The following is a 20,775-nucleotide window of genomic DNA, read 5'->3' as shown; positions in this document are numbered from 1 at the left end:
ATAAGGTGGGTCATGACACGAATATTTTGATACATATCATCATATGATGGCGATTTAAATGTTTTGTGAATTAATTGTATCGTTCGATTTGTTTGTTTGTCATCTTTCCTCAGTGGATAAAAAGACACTGAAACACACATCCTGAGTTTAAATCCACCAGAGTCAAATGTTCATATTCATTGAAATATTGTCTTTCAAAATCATGTTTTTTTAATCCACAATTGCATATTTTTGCCATTTTGGCATAGAAACGTACTACATATAGCCAGGGGATACTTACTCCTCCTAGGAATATATCATATATTAATGTGATATTCATTGTGAAATATGCATGATCTTGTGTATTAAATATTGAACGTATTCTACCCTATCTTCCATAAAAACGCTTCTCTCATTTATTTTCTTACATTCGTTCCTATTTTCTCAATCTCTCTCACATCAACATTTTAAACTATAAAATACATATAACAACGAAATCGTAATAAAACTATAAAATTACAATAGAGGGTGATAAAAACAATCTATTTCTAAACGTTAATATCAAATGACAAATCATTAACACTAACATAAAATGAGAAATTAAAACAACGCAGCACGCCCCGTCCTCCTCTATTGATTGTAGTATACGTTTTCTGATGTAGCCTCGATGTAGTCACAAACAGCTCTATACACCAACAGATACTCGTCCTGAAAGTTTAATAAAAAACACGAACTAGTAATTGAAACTATCAGTAAGCATTGCATATATCATAGACTCTAGTCAGCAAATGCTCCCAAGAGCTATGTTAGTGAAAATCCGAAATTTTGATAAAATACACGAACTAGTAATTGAGACTGTCAGTAAGCACTGTGTATAACTTCGTACTCCATATGTAAGAATAGTTGCAAGGAATAGTTTAGTGACAACCTCGCAAAAAGGATGGTCACATGGTTTTGTATTAATATAGCAGGGGTCTAATTATAGATTGTAAGTTGAAACAGAATTTTTAAATTTTTTAGTGATGGACCATCACTATATCCTTGATAGTGACTCATTAGTACATCCTTAATGTGACTTATTAGTACATACTTAATAGTGACTCATTATTACATACTTAATAGTGACTCATTAGTACATACTTAACAGTAACTCATTAGTCCATACCTAGTAGTGGTCCATCAGTACATATCTAATAGTTGACAATTGGTACATACTTAGTAATGGTTGATTAGTACATACTTAGTAGTAGTCGATTAGTACATACTTAGTAGTGGTCGATAAGTACACACTTAGTAGCAACCCATCAGTACATGTTTAGTAGCGAGCAATTAGTACATACTTAGTAGTTGTCCATTGGTACATATTTAGTAGAGACCCTTTAGTACATACTTGAGTAGTTGCCCATTAGTACAAACTTGAGTAGTAGCCCATTAGTACAAACTTGAGTAGTTGCACATTAGTCCATTTTTAATAGTGTTCGATTAGTACATACTAACTTGTAGTAGATTAGTACATACTTAGTAGTTTTTGATTAGTACATACTTGGTAGTATTCGATTAGTACATACTTAGTAGTTGCCCATTAGTACATACTTAGTAGTTTTCGATTAGTACATACTTAGTAGTTTTCAATTAGTACATACTTGGTAGTGTTTGATTAGTACATACTTAGTAGTGGTGGATTAGTACATACTTGAGTAGAACAGAATTCTGGTCTCCTTGTCTGCAGTTGTCGTACAGCTGTAAAGACGTCAATATTGTCATCCATCTTCAGCTGTTGTATCACGTTATACACCGAACAGAAAACACCACACAGCATGGCGCCATTTCTGTAACAATTCAAGAGAAATACATGTAAATGTTGTGATCGATAGAAATTCCCAGATCAGTCGAGTTGGATAGTGTACAACTTAATGCTTTTTGTAAGGTACTACTGTTACAATAATTACAATATACTAGAATCGACGCCAGATTGACCACTCCGATAGCTGTGTAACATTTGTTTTTATTTTTCGGAACACTCGGTAAATAATTTGTCCCCACCCCTTTATTGGCTATAATTAGAAAACATAAGAAATTACAAGAATTTCTATACCGTTTGACAATAAAATCAAAAAACACATCAACTTCAATCAACAGTTTCGGAAGACGTGTTCAGTAAGACCAAACATCACATTAAATTCGATTCTTTTGTCAGATTTCGAAAAATTTAAATATGATTGGGGCCTCCGTGACCGAATGGTTAGAGCATCGCGCTCTAAATCACAAAGCCTCTCACCTCTGTCGGCACGGGTTCGAATCACGCTCGCGCCGGTAAGGGAGAAAGTTTCTCAGTTTACTTTCGGAGGATCGGGGGTCTCTTCCCAGGTACATTGTATCTGGGTTCTCTCTTCCACCACTAAAAACTGGGCGCCACCATATTAGTGAAAAATTGTTGAGTGTGGCGGAAAACATCAATCAATCAAAGATGATAAATCTTATCATATTCTAGTGAATGAAGGACAAAATACAAATGTTTCAATTTTCACAGTTCTACATAACACATTGAACATAGATGATGGTTTTTTATTTTTATGGATTGAATACAAATATCCATTGTACCCAATGAATGATTCTGTAATTAAACGATACAAGTTTTATATCCTCTGCAGTTGATTTTATATTGACATAAAGTTTCAAATAAATTCTGGTCGTAGCTCTAAACTAGTTTCCCATTTTGACTCATAGTGTTTTGTAGACATCAATAAATCTGGACCTTTTTCTGTTCGTAAGTAGACATCTAATAAATTCTGGTTGACCTAGTGTAGGAATGCCCTCGAGGAATTCCTTTCCATTACTATTAATTAAGACATCATGTGTCATTTTAATTCTTTTAGAAAGTAATCGAGAATTGGAAAACAAATATTCTGTAGGGAATACAACCAGGCCTTATTATTTTTCATGTTTAAGCGGTTGTTATAACAGCAATCTTCCTCATATGTTGTTACACCTTCAGATTCAATATATTGGTATGTCTACATCTTCATATTCAATATATTGATATTTCAGTTATTGATGATAGTGCCCAAGTCCACACCAGCTTGTTATCGCAACAAAAATATAATTCTTGGAACAGTTCTTAATTTCCAATAAAACGTCAGATGGAGAACTCATGATACAGGTAAATTCATTGGTATACAAAAGTTGGCTTACAGTTTAATTTACAAATTGTTCTTTCTTTCTAAACTTCGACAATATTTTTCTAGAGTTTCCTTTTCGTTCTAGCAAGCAAGTTTTTGATAAAAGTTTAAGAAGTTCTTCAACATTCGTATGAGTTACATTAAGCTTTCATAGGATTCCGGGAGAATCATCCATGTGTCTGAAAGATCATAAATGTTTTGCAATGCCTCTTTTTTCTAGAGATTTAAAATGTTGTTACACCTCGTAGCATACAGTACTTGTTTCATGAATACCTAATCACCTAACTATATTTAAACATACAGTAGAAACTGCCTAACCCGACATCTGTGGAATACGTTTTACTGGGTATTCTGATTCTTAGTTTCATTCTCATTCTTATATACTGTTTATTCTACACACCATGTATATCACAAAAATCGTATCCCATCAGATATCAGCATTCTTCACTGTGGTATTGCATACTCTGTAGAATGTACCATTAAAGGGTTGTATGGGGTTGCTGCATATTGTACCTTTATATTTTGAATGGATTTTGTATTTTTCATTTTATAAAATGATATTCTCATATGATTCATTCTTTATGAGTAAGTAATTAAATTTCCAATAACCTTTTCTTTTGTTGAATTTCGTAAATGTAATGTGATGATTATTTATTGAATGATGTGGCCTGTACCCAAGATTAATTCCAGCTGTATTACAATGCCATTAATCCATTAGATATTAGAAAAATGCAGTCTAGCTTTTTAGTATGGTTAGTTTTCAATTAAGGATATATTTTTCTCGCTTTAAATTTCACGTTCGGAGGATCAGTCAAACCATGGATATCTTCCATATTGATAAAACATATATTACCTTTTTTTACTATCAAAGTTACAATTGTTCAGATTTATGCATTGAACAAGATTAAAATCGCAGTTCATAACGACGTCACCTTCAAAGTGGAAAATATTTGAAACTAAGCGACAGAAATTTGGATTATCCATGTTTGGACCGTATATATTTTCACTTATGAGCTAACATACTTATTGAGCACTTTAAATTCAAGTACACGCAGATTACCTTCCTGATCAGTGTGTTCTGCTAAAACTATGTATTCAAAGTCATCATTTAATACCATTGCAATACCACAAACATGGGTCAGGGGATATATAGGTACTTTATCCCCAGAAAGACCTAATTTAATTGTGATCATTCATTGTATAATGCATATCATGTAGGAAATAGATTAATCTTTGATTAATATAGTGTTTTTAATTAATAAAATTTAGTACATTCCTCCTTTTATCTAACTCTCCAAGATCCCTGTACTTCAGGAATACAAACTCGTTTGAAAGTATATAGTTCAAATTGATTTTTAAAAATATCTACATTTCCAATGATTTTGCCAATGATATCTTTACAAATTGTAATGATAGCCATTTCCTCGTGAATACATGCAGTTGTAAACGATACCAACGTCATCGATTAAGTCAAACCTCATGTGCTTCTTGTCGCACTGTCCGCAGAAAAATCCTTGGAAGTACCACTCAGCGGGTATTGTGTGGTGATAGTTTAATAGATAGATTAGGTGCGAGTTTTCAACAGCCACATGAAGTATTTTATTTACCGGTACATCGCGACACTCCTTAACTAAAACCTAGATAATGTTCAACGTATAATTTAGCGTAGAATTCCTTGTAAAAAAGTTCTATTCAATTATCTGTTTTATTTTAGTTATTTTTGCATCACGATACCGGTGTTGTTACTATTTATAACTTTACACTGTTCACTGCCCAACGTTAATGTGGTGCCATTCAAAACAAGACACATTTCATTAAATATACATTATCACAAACCTTGAACCCACAATGTTTAGGTCTTAGGTTCAACGCGGTCATACTAGGGGGATATGACCTCCCGATCACGACATAAATGCTGTAACCACTAAGCTACCGCGACTAGTAGTAGCATAATATGTCATTTACATTGTCCGAGAGAGAGAGATAATTTTATTTTCTTACTTGCTGACGACGGTGATTGGGTATTCTGTAGAGGGATTCTGAGCAAATGACACTAAGTTTCGGAGAAACGAAGTGTCACGAGGAGTTCCGGAAGACTGCACTGGTCCTTGTGGTTCTACTATTGTTATAATCTGAGGAGTCTCCTGAAATGAATAAAGATCTGATATGTCTACAAGAAATGTAAGTATGTGTAACTACAGCAATCATTGTCTTGTTTCTAGCCTTGCTATCCGTACAGCACGACAACAATTCAACACAGCAGCTGCAGTAATAATAAAACTGGCCCGCATTTAATGAAAAATATCACGTTTTGTCTCGCACGAAAACGTCCAAACATTAAAGGGAAATATCAGGATCGTTTTTCCTTGACCATGTTTGGAGGTATTCTAAGAGGCAACTATGGTCTGTAACAGATGCGTACACAAACGTCTCACTCACCTCATCTCTTGAAATATGTGCTTTGGTGATCTTAACATCTGTGCTATTTTCAGACCGATGACACACCTCAAAAGGCGGCAAGGATTTAGTCGAACCTGGATCTGGAAACCATGCTTTTGACTGAAGCAAGGATAAAAGACACTTAATATGAAGATCACTGCTGTATATGAATAGCCATGAAACTACTGTTTCACCTGGCTAGCTTACATTCTGTTCAGAATACGTTAATAATATACGGAAATATTCAGCTAGATACAAGTCCTGTATGCAATTATGTTAAGTGGAAACGGTGAATATAACGTACGCTGATTAATCTCATAAATCTTTCTTCAAGAATAAAGAATTGACAGTAGAACAAACATGGATTCTGGGATATACCATGTATTTTTCTATAAATGGCATTTGACTTTAAATGAAACAAACCTAACAAAGATGCAAGCGACAATCAAGAAATTGAAATCTTCACCATTACCCGACATAATAATCAATTTCTTGTAAGTGATTTCAAAAAACGTGTATCCATATTGCATGTCGATTATTCTAATACGAATACAAATACAAACCGATTCAATTTCACGTAATGGATCCATGCAGATCACGGTATTGGATTCATGGTCATTGAGCAGACGAAGAAAGTCCACAGCGCCCTCTGCTGATGGATAATTCGTCACTATGAAGGTCCTATCATCTGTGTATGACTGGAGAATAAACAAGGCACAGTTGTAGTTTAGATACTTTGGGGGTATAGTATTATAATGTTAATATTTCTTGTCTGAATCGTACTCACAGGGACATGGATGGCATTGATGAAGTTTCCACGTTTTGCAACCGATGATGTTAGATATAAGCTGTACTTGTCAACTAAATTGATTAGAAAAATACTAATTGTTATAAACATTTCTCTATGCTAAACTCTGTATTACATCTTGATCAAAATTTAACGTTAGAATAAGGTACCGTATTTACAAAAAATCTGCATTTCTAGATAGCAGTCTACCTAAGCATTTTGTAATACTTCATACAAATATTGTCTGCAAATAATTATGTTAAATTGCTCTAGTACTTCGGCATTGATATAACATCTCGCGTGATCAAGGAGCAAACTACTAACCAATTGAACTTGTAATATTGGAGCATTTGATAATATGTAGAAAACAATCTGTAGTCTTTATATCAATAATTCATCATCTGCATAATTCTCATCTAAGTTTCACTTCTCTCAATAAGTAAACCAAATTTATAGAGAGAACTTAAATAGACACGACCTGTTGTCTGATATTATCATGAATTATCATCATAAAATAGTGTTTAGATGAAACTAGACTAAAGTCATAGCAATCCAAAGCTCTGAATTATCATCATCACGCACATCTAATGCGGGTTATGCAATTTCAAACTTATTGGTCATACTGTTGTGGTGCCTTACCACAATTGCAGCTGAATACTACAAAAATAAAAGTTTCCAACACAACAATGATCATAATATATACGATCCAAATTGATACCCTTAATATGTGAGTCGTTCTCTATAGTTAGAACGAAGAGGTATGATATCGTATTTTCTGAAAATAAAAAGTAAAATCATAATACTCACGTGGTAATAAATCATATTCGTTTTTGTTCGAATTGTGTTGGCTAGCAATTTTATAATCTGTTGGCGTGTACATAGGTCGTATTTTGATCAAGAGCTGTAAAACAAAATAAGATTTCAATATTTCATTTCTGAAGTACGTACAAAATATAACTGTAAGACCATATTTAATACAAAAAACTCCTCTGTCGACAATGACAGGCTTCATCAGTGTAATGATAGGAAATTAGAAAAGTATTTCAGAGCTAGGGGGATGACTGATTGTTATGTATTGTTGAACACAAAAAATATAATTATGTCACAAAAGCACAATATACATTGGCGCTGCTCATTTGTAATTGTGGTGTCACAAACTACGTCATTACAGTTGAATATGTTCAATATGCTACAAAAAGTGCAATTCATGACCAGTCCGGGGCAGTGTACATTAAAAATAACATAATTACTGTAGCATGTAAAATCCTTTCTATTGAATTTTCTGTCGTAAAACAAATCGGGGAGATTGTGTTCTTTCCAATTAATGAAAACATAGTTTTTGATTTAGATGGGATAAAAATTTCATGTGATGAAGAAATAAAATTGTTGGGCATTACAATTGATTTTAAACTTTCTTTCAACACACATATTACCAATATTTGTAAAAAGGCAACAAGGCAATTAAATGTTCTTAAACGAATAGGCAAACATCTTAGCAAATTAGGTAAATTAACCATATATCATTCATTTATTATTTCAAATTTTAGTTATTGCCCGTTGACATGGCACTTCTGCACTGAACAAAACACCCGCAAAATTGAAAAGATTTAGGATAGAGCTCTGAGGTTTATCTATGGTGACTATAAAAGTACTTACGAAAACCTATTAAAACAATCTAAATTGCCTTCACTAAAAGCCAGAAGAATGCGAACAATAGCTTTAGAAACTTTTAAAATTATCAACAAAATGTCCCCACTTTTTTTACAAGATCCAGTTGTTATAAAAAAAACATTCATACAATTTTAGATATACAAATACAGCGGAAGTACCAAGACCTAGAACAACCAGGTATGGGATTAAATCTTTCAGATATGAGGCAGCAAAGCTCTGGAACTCTTTGCCAAACGAAGCAAGAAATATTACAACATAAAATCTATTCTCAAATTATATTCAAAATTGGTGTGGGAAATTAAATTGTAAATGCAGATCATGCAAATTCCAGTCTCTCCTGTCTAAATCTTTTGTTTTGATCTAACTTCTAACTATGCTTCTAAGCTTACATGTACAAATTTAACTGTTTTATTTTTACTCCGCTCTGTTTCTTAGGTATGCATATTTATTTATTCTATGTATATATCCATATTTTTATGTTTGTGTTGCAAACTGTTTTCAGTGCTGCATGCGCATCTTAATATAGCTAGTCCCTGTGTATATATATGCATGACTTGTGATTTTTGCATACATGTATGCGTCCTGTTTTATTTCAAATTTCTCTTTTTATGTCTATACATGCAATTATATATCATTAGTGCTTTGTGGGTTTTTTAATGCTATATAGTCGGTTAAAAAGCTTTTAGCTTATGCTTATTGTTTACCTGTATATAGTTCCGACTTTAAATAAAAATTACTTACTTACTTACTTTTTAAATAATGTCAGAACAATTCCGGGTGAAAAACGGAAGCATTTGTGGCAAGATGACAGAAACTCGAGCACATCTAGTGGTCACAAAATTTTACATTTGCCATGAGCTTGTCTTTCTACAGTGTTCTATTATTTTCAACACACACAAATCAACCAGCTTAAACTAGTTTAATACACATTCAAGTGAATTCACACGCACCTCAAACTCCTTCCTAATTGTCGTCTGGTTGGCTGGCTGGTCTCCCGCCAATTGTTCTGCCTTCTGCATGAACTGATTAAGACTCTGAGTGTCAACAGCAAATTTAAAGTATTCGTTCAGAGCAAGAAACACCGTCATGTATTGCTCCTGAAAGGGAAATCCACTGATTAGCAAAATCGAATACATGGCAAGATGGAAGAATGAAATTATTTTTCTTGATCATTTCTTTCAGGTTTTTTGTTTTAACATGTATATGATATATCACCTCATACTTTCATTTTGATAAAAGGGATAATTCTTAATTCACACCATGTACTTCTCCACAAATATTTCAAACTCGCATTAACTATTCATAATATTCATAAATATTCATATTGAAAGAAAATATACATCCATTATTAAGGCGTATAAGAAAACTACGGTTGAATTACATAGGTTTGGACCATGTTCATTCGATTTGCCCTCATTGTCTTCACGTATTCTGCTATATTGACTTTGCCCGTCGCCTTCCCGGCTTTATACAAAGCATCCAGGGCGATATATGTGCCAGTCTGCCCTATTCCAGCACTGAAAAATACCAAGTCGATATAAAAAGCACAAAGTTTTCAATTCATTTCACCTCATATCCTTTATCAAACTTGAAGCAACTTTTTTTTACCTGCAATGTACAACAATTGGTGCTTTATTTTGATTGGGTTTTGTCCTCGTCACGAGGTCATGGAAAACAACCAAACAGAGCGGATCTGGAGTCCCGTGATCCGGCCAGGAGGTGTAGTGATATTGTCTGACAACGCGGGACTTTTTGAGCTGAAAATACAGAACAATATTAACAAGTGTATAGATGTATGGGAATATAGATTGATATAGATATTTGTTTTGAATTATTCGACAAGATGATTTCATTCTATTATTTGGTTTTCTATTATTTCGCCCATGTAAACTGCATGTATTTAAAATACAGTATATATTACCTCTTTGTGTGAAACGGACAGTTTTCGGATGACGTAAAACGCATATTTTTTCTCTTCCACAAATTTGACCACAAGTTGTCCAAAAGCTCTGGTTTTCATTTCTTCTGGCCAGTACTGTGTACACTTTATCTGTAAATAGCATTTATGATTTGTCTATCAACAATGATAGCTTTCATTCATATGTCGATTTGATATATCCCTGTGAGCTCGAAATAAAGGACACCACAGAGTTGTCCACTTCTGCTTCATACTTAGATATTTTATTGAAAGTAGACATTAACGGCAAACTAACAACTCAACTGTATGACAAACGGGGTGATTTCAGCTTCTCCATCGTCAACTTCCCACATTTATGTAGCAATATTCCATTATCACCTGCGTATGGGGTTTATATATCTCAACTGTTTTGATATGCAAGAGCTTGTTCTGCGTATAGTCAGTTTTTAAATCGAGGTAAGCTACTGACAAACAAGTTGATGGTACATGGATTTCAACAGTCTCGATTGAAGTCAGCATTTCGCAAATTCTATGGTCGTTATAACGATCTAGTTCGTCAATACAACTTCGCATTGGGTCAAATGCTGTCTGACGTGTTTCACACCGATTGTTAAGCCGTTCTTGGCACACTGATTTGACTGCGGAGAACTCCGTTTACCTGATCAGGATATGGGGCTCACGGCGGGTGTGACCGGTCAACAGGGAATGCTTACTCCTCCTAGGCACCTGATCCCACCTCTAGTGTGTCCAGGGGTCCGTGTTTGCCCAACTATCTATTTTGTATTGCTTGGAGGAGTTATGAAATTGATCACTGTTCATTATCTTCACCTTGCATTCATGTCATCAATATTAATTTTAAATGTGAATACTTCAAATATGTCCATAATTAATGAACAAAACAATTTTTTAAACTTCTACTTGTTCAAGTTGAAGATGTTATTTGTACGCTCAAAGGTATTCAACGTCAGCATTTTATTGATCCTGTTTTACCACTCGTAATATCAATCGTGTAGAAACAAGTTTCCATGCAAACATTATAACTGACACGATATTGAACTTTCCTTAATAACATAATAGCATTAATCAATTACCATATCATGGATGTAATAGTAAATTCTGCTACTTAGATATTAATTTGATTCAGTGAGGAAAAATCACAGAAAAATCATCTTTGAATGACCATAATGACCGTTACAAAACAATAGTAATAAACTGAACTAGTTCTAATTGTAACGGGGACCGTTACCTATGTTCCCCAAACCAACCCCAATTAAAAAGTGATGTCCTTGTGAATCTATAGCAAAAAATCATTTTTTTTAGCCTTTAATTACATATAGTACGTTCAATATGGTCAGTTCAGTACCAAGAAATGAAAGAAAGCGGTGTACGTGCATACACGTGCACGTGTGTATGATTCCGAATTTTTGTTGATGTTGTTCAACAGGCATTCGTATCATATACCCACAGTATGAATTTCATAACATTTCCACCACATATAAGGATGTTATAGCGATTTTAAAATCGTCAAATCAGAATTCCGCACACGTGCATGCACGTTCTGAGCAGTAATTCTAACCACAGCAATTTGTAAGGAATACCAAGACACATTTAAACCCATAACATCAATAGAATTTGATGAAAAACAAAAATGTTATTGTCCTTTAAAAACTGAACATTTGAAAAACGTTACACGCGCATGCGCGTGTTATTTGGCATTTTTTATTATACCAATATATAGATACATATATTGTCTACGTATGCTGTGAATATCATCTCATTCGCTTCATAAATAAGATAGTTACAAACGTTTTAGTACTATCCAATCAAAATGAAGCGCACCTGCATGCGCGTGCAAATTGGTAATTTTGACCATGAAAATCAGTTAAGGGTCTCAATATCTACCTATGATATGAATATCAGACCATTTCAATGAACAACAAAAAAGTTAGACTGATTCCAAAGTTAGTGTACACATTTTGTAATGCACGTGCACGCGCATGCGTGCGCGTGAAGACAAAATAACTATCATTTCTTATATCTACAAATGATATACTATCATCCTATTCAGGTTTCATATCGATCCCTTTAATATTCTGATTTTCCATTTTTTGTACCAAAATTGCAGTGCACGAGCGCGCGTGTGCATGCACGTGCATACAAAATGACTATCACTATGCACATCTACAAACGCTATACTATTATCTTGAAAAGTTTTATATCGATCCCTTTTGTAGTTTTTGAGAACACTACCGGAGAAAAAAGTACCGGAGAAAAAGAATAATAATAATAATAAGAAGAAGAAGAAACAGAGTAAAAACAATATGTTTGGGAACCATAATAAAATGTCGAAGCATCAATTTGTTCGAAATGACTCCTAAAAACCTTGAAGTTACATATGTCAAACTGTCACACACATATAAGATAACTTGCTCTCTATTTTTATCACACAAGGTTTTTTTAATATTCTGATCTTCAACCCCATCTTTACAAAGTTTCGTTTTCATTTTCTTTTTCACATCTCGACTGATTGCGGTTTCGAGATTAAAATTTTACTGTGTATATCTTATTTATTTCTGCACCTTATTCCAGTTGATCATTAACATATAATTAATTTGAAGTGAAGGATTTAGATTAGAAGAACGGTTATAACACCCAACCACATGGTAGGACAATTTCGAATAAAGGAACTTGCTGTGTTTGTAAACATCTTGACGGGTGAAATCCCAGATTACGGCCTGGAAAAGTACCTTCTAATGTTGAAACTCATCCCTTTAAACATTCTACGGATCCGCCCCTAGATTCTATCTCTGAAAGTACATTGGGTTATGTACCTCCACGTATACTATAGCTTTTCTCAATTCCAATCTTTAATCCCTGAGAGGTTCTTTACTGTAAAGATTTACCTTGACTCCCTCTTTAAGATTTGTCAACATCACAATCTGACTAACATTGTCCTGCCATATCATCGCCCAGAAATCCACCAGGGTGTTTTGTTTAGGTCCTGGAAGATATTGTGATATAAAAAAGACACTTTGCAAATTAATGTATCCAAATCCATAGACAAATATAGCATTTGAAAGGAATTGTGTATACTATCAAAATATTATCAAAATAAATACCTATTGCGGCCATTCAAAGTTTCATTCTTATAAACTTTATTAAATACGTGCGTTTGTTTGTACTTCATGAATGCAAGCGGGCATAATTTACCAAACTGCAACTCGGCCATACGCATCTTTGATGCGTTTTAGCGATTTTTGATTTCTCTTACATTCCGTGATCAAGACAGTACATTGATTCCAGTGGTTTTGCATGGAATCAAGACTTTCAAATTGACACAATTGGATCGCATCATTGACGATAAACATCTAGAACGCGTCCGAATAACTAGGTTCGAATCCATCATTAATCTACGGTCAGCAGCTAACTAAATACAGCAGTATACTTGATATACATTTCAGAAACTTTTCGTACTAACAATATCAGACTGTATTCTTATCTTTCTTAACATGTGAAATCAGCTGAAATACAGTGTAAATCATAAATCTACAAGTGTAGGATGTCCGGGTAGCGCTAATGCTTATCATTTCTACGACCTCAGTTCGATCTCCGTGATCGGCAGGGGTTGTATGTGAACAGGTATGGTAGTCACAGGCTCAGACAAGTGGGTTTACTACATGTAAACGCACATAAAGACCTCCTAATTTAAACATCAGTACATATCAAAGGACCTGATTGGAAATATACATTCGCAACTTTATCGTGGGTCATCTTAGGTACATGTTTATATACATTTGCGTGCATCTAAATACCGAATATATATCTATATAGTTTGTAAATAAAGAATTCGGTATTTGATACAGTAAATACATCCAATAATAAAAGTCAAGAAACACAAAACTCGAATAATTTGAGTGTGTGTGTGTGTGTGTAGATAACCAATACCTTGTGAAGCTATGTATTCATTCTCTTCGTCTGTTCCCTTAAATGAAATAAACATAGAAAGTGGAAACACAAATGTCGAACACGTAAGTATTAAGAACACACAGTATAACACAAATGTGGAACACTTAGGTATTAGGAACACACAGTATAACCCTCTTTGTCATTATAACTTAAAGTGAAGTCACAGAATAATGAATACGAGAAGGCTACAAACATTTTGACAATCTTTAATTTGTGCAATCAATTTTATTTCAAAAAATGAATTCTTACTATATTTCAGACTTACTTAATATAGAAAACATAAACATTTAGTTTCTTCAACTACTAGTTCATAATGTCGACTCACATTGATGTAATTGGCGTTGATATAGTCAGACGATGTTCCATTATCTCCTTTTAAAATGACTCTGGAATGATCATCTGTAAACCAAAAATAAAAAAGATATGTGTCTAGTTTAAAAAAAAAATTCATACAAACGTTTTCAATCAGGTCCGAGAAACCGCGCTGAGCGAGAATAACATGGAAGGTACGTGAGGGATCCCGACATCGAAGAAAAGCCTTTTTATGTAGCCAAAAATGAAATAGAGAGACGATTTCATGGTTAAACATTCTCATTTGAAACCTGGATTTCTCTTATCATTTTCAAATGATACACAAGAAAATACTTTCAGCGTATTTTTTATCAGATTACTGTAGTGCTGGATTCGTTCAAAATGTGAGCACTAACATAATTGATTGCTATATTCGTCTTTTCTGTATATCAGTACCAACACAGAGAACAACTGCACCACATTCTTGGATATGAGGCTACCCCTTGCTACCACATTTAGCTACTCCTTGCAATTTCTGTTTCATGAAGCCCATGAAGGTGCCCTTTACAAGTTAATGAAAGTTGAATATTACATGTAAATGAGTTAGCCCAACGTCGAAGTTATATATAAACCATAGTTATAATTATCAAAAGTATTCCTTCAAGAGCGTTGTTGAATGCGTTATAAACGCCATCGCTATTAACGTTAGATACTCGCATATGCAGGTTACTACAAAAGTATAAAAACAAACAGAAATTTCGCTTCGTGGCACATGATCATTTTAGATGAATGAGGACAGAATAAATTCCAGGTCCCACATTTGTTGTTGCTTTTATATTCTCCGTTAGACTTGTGCAGAAATAGAGAATATGTAGATACAATACAGTTACTCTATTCAGCAGGTATTCTTTTATAACATATCAGCATGAAAACATACACGGGGAAGTGGTTTTAAATCTGTTTCTCGGCACGTTTTCGGGTCGCTTTCCGGCATCACACTGGTGTTGTTCCCCGTACGGCAACATCTACAGGATGAATAACAGATAATTAGAATTTCTTCTCCTTAATTGTACGTTAGATACATCAGGTTATGAACAATTTATATAGATAATACAAACGAGATGCTGATCAAAGTGACTTTAAAGATTTTTAAGCCAACATCATTTTCAAACTAACTTATTTCCCGTTTTAACCTTTTAGATCTTTACCAATGGAAATAATAATTTCTTCATGAACGTTAACAATGTGTATACGAATGTTTATAAATACAGTGCGACTATTTTAACGGCTGGGAATACTCTGAGAGAATCGATAGTAAAATGTAAATATGATAAATGAATTTCATTTTAAAATGACACGAGAGTATAAACGATAACGATTCACGCGATAACGCCACATGAATAATGCTGACATAAAGCGTTACAGTTTATGCTGTTATGTATTTTCAAAAATGAAATTCACTTCTTCGATACTTTTTGATCAATGTTTACATAAGAGGCATGTCACTACATGTTAACAATATGTCCTCAATTAAAGAAAATGGTAGACCAATGAACTTTTAAAAGAACATCCTCAAATCAATTATACATGTTGTTTCATTTGAAATACAACGTCATTCCTTGTACGTACAGTTCAATCTTCACTTGTTTTCTTGATCTCATCACCATAACTTACAGCATATTCTCTTTTAAATCCATCCTCTCCATCTTTCTTTTTTTCGACAATAACGCTCTCTAGCTGACTGACGGGAACATCGGCAATGGTTTCTTCATTTATGTACAGATCACCATAGGGATTCTCTACGCCTTCGTCATCAGTGTCGTAATCAGTCTTGGTTTCGTATTTCTTCGCGTTTGTGACAGGAGTTGATTTCCTTTCCGGTTTTGAGATGAGCTTATCTTTTGGATCCAGATTCTCGTAGATGATGTCGGTGAAAGTTTGACCTACTCTGTCGTTGTTCTCTACAGAAAATATAATCATTGCTAATTTGAGAAACTGTGCATTTGATCTATAATTCGTTTGATCAGAGTCAAATAGTCAAGAATGTTCTATATATACTTTAATACAGGCAAATCCCTGTATATGGTTGACAGCACAGTTCCCCTTCTATGTAACGCTATCTTATTTTCTTTTTATATATCAAACATAATTATAGTGATAAATCACTTTAATTCCCGATACTTTGTTTTCAGCGATACTAGTAAAAGCAAATAAAGTTAATGCAAAGAAAAAGTATCAAATCAAACAGACATTTGGAAAAAGGGAGTTATTTGATCACTGGTTCTATATTTTGCATATGTGCCTCTATAGACATATCTAAAAACGAAACTTTTTCTTACGATATAAATTTTCCGTTGGAGGTCTCACTTGAGGAGGTGGATCCGTTCTTGTTTTAGTCGACCTCATTCTAAAAATATCATTTACATGTACACATCGTATGTGTAACATGCGTTATTGGCTTGGACGAATTCGTGTAATTTACATATTTTATTGCTCATCTGCAAACCTAGTCATTGCATGTAGTAAACGGTTCGTATTCATTTGTCCCAGTCAATTAATTTTGTATTTTGTGATTTATTATTCAATTTGTTTGATCTTGGGTTATTACGTCATGATAATAAATGGCATGTTCACTTAAACTGCTTTGTTTTTCATTAGATACTTGATACAATTATTATTTAGTAACAGAATCTTGGGTACGGAATGCCAGAGCTTCTTCCTGTATGTCTCAAAATTGTTCCATATACATTTTATTGAAGGTAGACATTAACAGATAGCTGACAACTCAACTGTATGACAAACGGTATGATTCCAGCTTCTTCATCGTCAACTTCCCATATTTTTGTAGCAATATTCCATTATCACCTGCTATGGTGTTTATATATCTCAACTGATTCGATACACAAGAGCTTGTTCTGCGTATAGTCAGTGTTTAAATCGAGGCAAGCTACTGACAAACAAGTTGATGGTACAGAGGTTTCAACAGTCTCGATTGAAGCCAGTATTGCGCAAATGCTATGGTCGTTATAACGATCTATTTCGTCAATACAACATATCGTTGGGTCAAATGCTGTCCAACGTGTTTCATGCATATATTGGCACACTGATTCTGACTACGGGTTATTCCGTTTACCTGATCGGGATATAGGGCTCAGGACGGGTGTGATCGGTCGACAGGGGATGCTTACTCCTCCTAAGCACCTGATCCCACCTCTGGTGTGTCCAGGGGTCCGTGTTTGCCTAACTATTTTGTATTGCTTACAGGAGTTATGACATTGATCACTGTTCGTTATCTTCACCTTTCATTTAGATAAAATGATGAAAATATATGCAATCACATGAAGGACGCTCATCAAAGTTGGATAAGAAATATCTTTCATGATATACAATAAACAACTATTGGCTAGATTAATTTATATTCCATAAAATACCGTAAGAAAACACTTTTGCAGAATTGATATTCCTCTGTTAGGGATTTTTTTGTGTCTACAAATAAAAGAAACGTAACAAGTTTACCTTCTGAACACGATCACAACTAAAACAACAGCGATACATAAAATGACAACAGCCGCGACCCCACCTATAATCGGAGCGCTGTCGACTGTATTTTCATGTTCTTGTTTGTTCACCTAAAAGATAAACTCCAAAGGGTCATGCCAAAGAACCTGGATGCAGCATGCATATAGATCAATAGTATGATTATATGTAGGCTTAAACGATGTACAGACCCTGAAGCGTGCTACTACACCTCCAAAGCGTTTCGTTTCCTTCCGTGCAAACCGTTCACCGTTCTGTGCAAACCGTTCACAGTTCCGTGCAGACCGTTTACCGTTCCGTGCAAATCGTTTCGTGTAAGAATGGTACCGTGCATGCTCAAGCCACGCCGTTAGAAACGTGCAGATCGTTCAAACCACGCCCTTAGAAACGTACAAACCGTGCAAGTGATATAGGAGAGGTATACATTGTTGAGAATTCAAGCAATTATTTCAAAATGTCTCTAAGAAGGACTTTCAACAGTGAAAATCTGCAAATAATCAATAGAAAGAAAGAGAGAAACCGAGTTTATTATAAAATCACTGGACAGAGAAAAATCCGATACCATTTATCACCTTTGGTTGTTTCTAGCAAGTGCAGAAACATGTAGATATCTGCCCGCGGTAGTTTTTTTTTAAATATAGGAATAATGTATTTGTCTTATTACATTTGTATGATCAAGCTTCTCTTTTTAAATAAAAAATATTCAAAATTGTTTATCGGAACTGTCTGCATAATGCAAAGACCGACCTGTGTATAACTTGTATATTCCACGCAATTTTTTAAACCACAATAGAGGTCAGCTAATCCGGGTATTTGAAATTAACATTCGTACAGAATGTGTGAAAATCGGCGGGGCAAATGAAGTATGACAAAAGAGGTGTTTATACATTTTTGTCTCTTACAAATGAATGCAGTTTTCTATAGGTTTAAGATTAAGGCAAATGCAACAATCTAATTAAAACTGGATGTTAGATCCGGTTGCATATATGTTGGTCATTACTGAAGTTAGTCATTATTTGTTTTATCTATTCATTTATATACTTGATTTGTTTCTCAATCTATTTCAACCATATTTTGATTGCTTCTTTTTGTTTTGTATTTTCCCTTCTTATCCAAGGTGACACGTTCTTATTGACTGGCTACTGCAATGTCTTGGTGACCCCCCCCCCCCCCGCCCGAGAATATGTTCCAGTCTTACATGACAGAAGTTTTTTTTAATCATTTATCTGTCTTTGAGAAGAGGCCTGGAATATACTAATTGCACACGTGTTTTAACAGCAATCAGCTTGAATGTACAAAAACAGCGCAACAGATGCGACTTATTCAATGAATTTAATAAAGCAATGTATAAATAAAGTTGAATAATCAAAATTCTATGACGGTACAATTTATGCATCTTTTCTCTTTAATTCCGAAGTTAAAAAATATTCATTTCCTTTTATTCCAACGTGTCCATAGTCAATTTAATTATTCCTTGCTTTAACTAACCCCAGGATGAAACAAATAATGCCGAAAAAAATTCAAAGCGTGCAGGTCATGCCTATCGTTTCGTGCAGACCGTTCACAAACCTCTTCCCGCCCAAATACATGTATTTTTCAATCTTTCATGACGAGAAGTTTTTTGAAATCATTTTACCTGTTTTCATACACGTACACATGTAGATAAGATGTATAATTTATTTAACATCTGTCTTTGGGAAGAAGCCTGGTATATACAAATTGCAAATACATTTCAACGACACTCAAAAACAGACGCGACCATTTCATATTCAGTTTCGATGAACTTAACAGAGCAATGAATGATTAAAATTTGATTAATCAACAATCCGTGACGACACGATTTTTGCATATTTTTCTTTTATTTCCGAAATTGAAATTCTTGTCTTTGTTTTCATTCCAACGTGTTCATAAGTCATTGATCTAATAAGTAGAAATGAAATTAACCGCGTCGTACATGGGTAATCGTTTTAAATTTAATCATTATCATTTCTTTCTCAACCTTTGTCTAATATCTAGAATACTGCAATCATATTGAAATTATTTGAACCAAATAATACCGAAAAAAATCAAAATGTGCAGGCCACGCCTACCATTTCTTGCAGACCGTTCACGAAGTGTGCAAGCCACGCCTACAAAGTGGTCAGTATTTCATGCGAAGCGTTTCGTGCAAACCGTTCACCGTCCCGTGCAGACCGTTCAGCGTTTCGTGCAAACCGTTCACCGTTCCGTGCAAGAATCGTTTCGTACAGTTCCCTGCAAGTGGTGTAGTAGTACGCTTCAGGGTCTGTATTAAACAATAAAGTCTGTATCATAGTTGTGTTATCTCTCTCTCTCTCTCTCTCTCTCTCTCTCTAACATCGTGTATTATTATATATCATCATATCTTTCAAGATTGAATCACCCCGTGCTGATTTGATAAAGTTTTTCAAGGTGTGGTGAGCCACCTTAATCAACCCCGGAATGTTCCGGCCTCAGTATGAAATCCACATATATCGTTTAATTTAGTTTGGGTTCTCAAAGTTATTTATAAATTCAAAGTAATTTAGTTTAATTCTTAGCTCCAGCAATTTTGGCAACACGTTGTTATCGAATCTCATGTGCAAAACCACACCTACCTGTACACATGATCCAGTCACAGTGTCACATGTTTGATTGAAGCAACTCATACTGCATGTTTCATTGCAGTTATAACCAAAGGACGTCCAGCCACACTCTAAAGAAAACACGTAATTAATTAAAACAAGTAATGGACATGGTATCGTATTTGACGGGATAAAACCTTAAAGGAGGAGATATGACAATAAGGAACATAGTGCTTACTTGCTATAATGAAGACAGCGTGATCATGAAGATAGCAAACAGTGATGAATTTAAAACAAAATCCATAAAATTAAAAAAATAATAATAAGGGTAGGGGGAAACACGGAACCCCTAAAACACCAGATGTTGGATCAGCTGCCTCAGAGGAAAACTTATGGTTTATGATACAGATACATAAGAATTACAGT

General features: G+C 34.4%; 1 protein-coding gene across 1 annotated transcript in view; it reads right to left on the bottom strand.

Moving 5' to 3' along the window:
- Positions 1–394: 394 nt before the first annotated feature.
- Positions 395–20,775, bottom strand: part of LOC130046639 (receptor-type tyrosine-protein phosphatase T-like) — a 44,267-nt gene continuing 23,886 nt past the window's right edge. The window contains exons 10-26 of the mRNA XM_056147456.1: positions 20,383–20,480; positions 15,905–16,264; positions 15,168–15,255; positions 14,265–14,338; positions 13,919–13,955; positions 12,877–12,974; positions 9,977–10,105; positions 9,664–9,812; positions 9,437–9,572; positions 9,006–9,152; positions 7,192–7,285; positions 6,385–6,458; positions 6,161–6,295; positions 5,598–5,717; positions 5,160–5,302; positions 1,673–1,808; positions 395–687 (exon numbers count right to left, since the gene is read on the bottom strand). Coding sequence (XP_056003431.1) covers positions 610–687; positions 1,673–1,808; positions 5,160–5,302; positions 5,598–5,717; positions 6,161–6,295; positions 6,385–6,458; positions 7,192–7,285; positions 9,006–9,152; positions 9,437–9,572; positions 9,664–9,812; positions 9,977–10,105; positions 12,877–12,974; positions 13,919–13,955; positions 14,265–14,338; positions 15,168–15,255; positions 15,905–16,264; positions 20,383–20,480 — 2,096 coding nt within the window. The 3' untranslated portion in view covers positions 395–609. The remainder of the gene's footprint in view (positions 688–1,672; positions 1,809–5,159; positions 5,303–5,597; positions 5,718–6,160; positions 6,296–6,384; positions 6,459–7,191; positions 7,286–9,005; positions 9,153–9,436; positions 9,573–9,663; positions 9,813–9,976; positions 10,106–12,876; positions 12,975–13,918; positions 13,956–14,264; positions 14,339–15,167; positions 15,256–15,904; positions 16,265–20,382; positions 20,481–20,775) is intronic.

The sequence above is a fragment of the Ostrea edulis genome, chromosome 8 (genome assembly GCF_947568905.1).
Source record: "Ostrea edulis chromosome 8, xbOstEdul1.1, whole genome shotgun sequence".
Taxonomy (NCBI): Eukaryota; Metazoa; Mollusca; class Bivalvia; order Ostreida; family Ostreidae; genus Ostrea; species Ostrea edulis.
The sequence above is the reverse complement of the archived record's forward strand: the minus strand, read 5'-3'. Positions and strand labels throughout refer to the sequence as shown.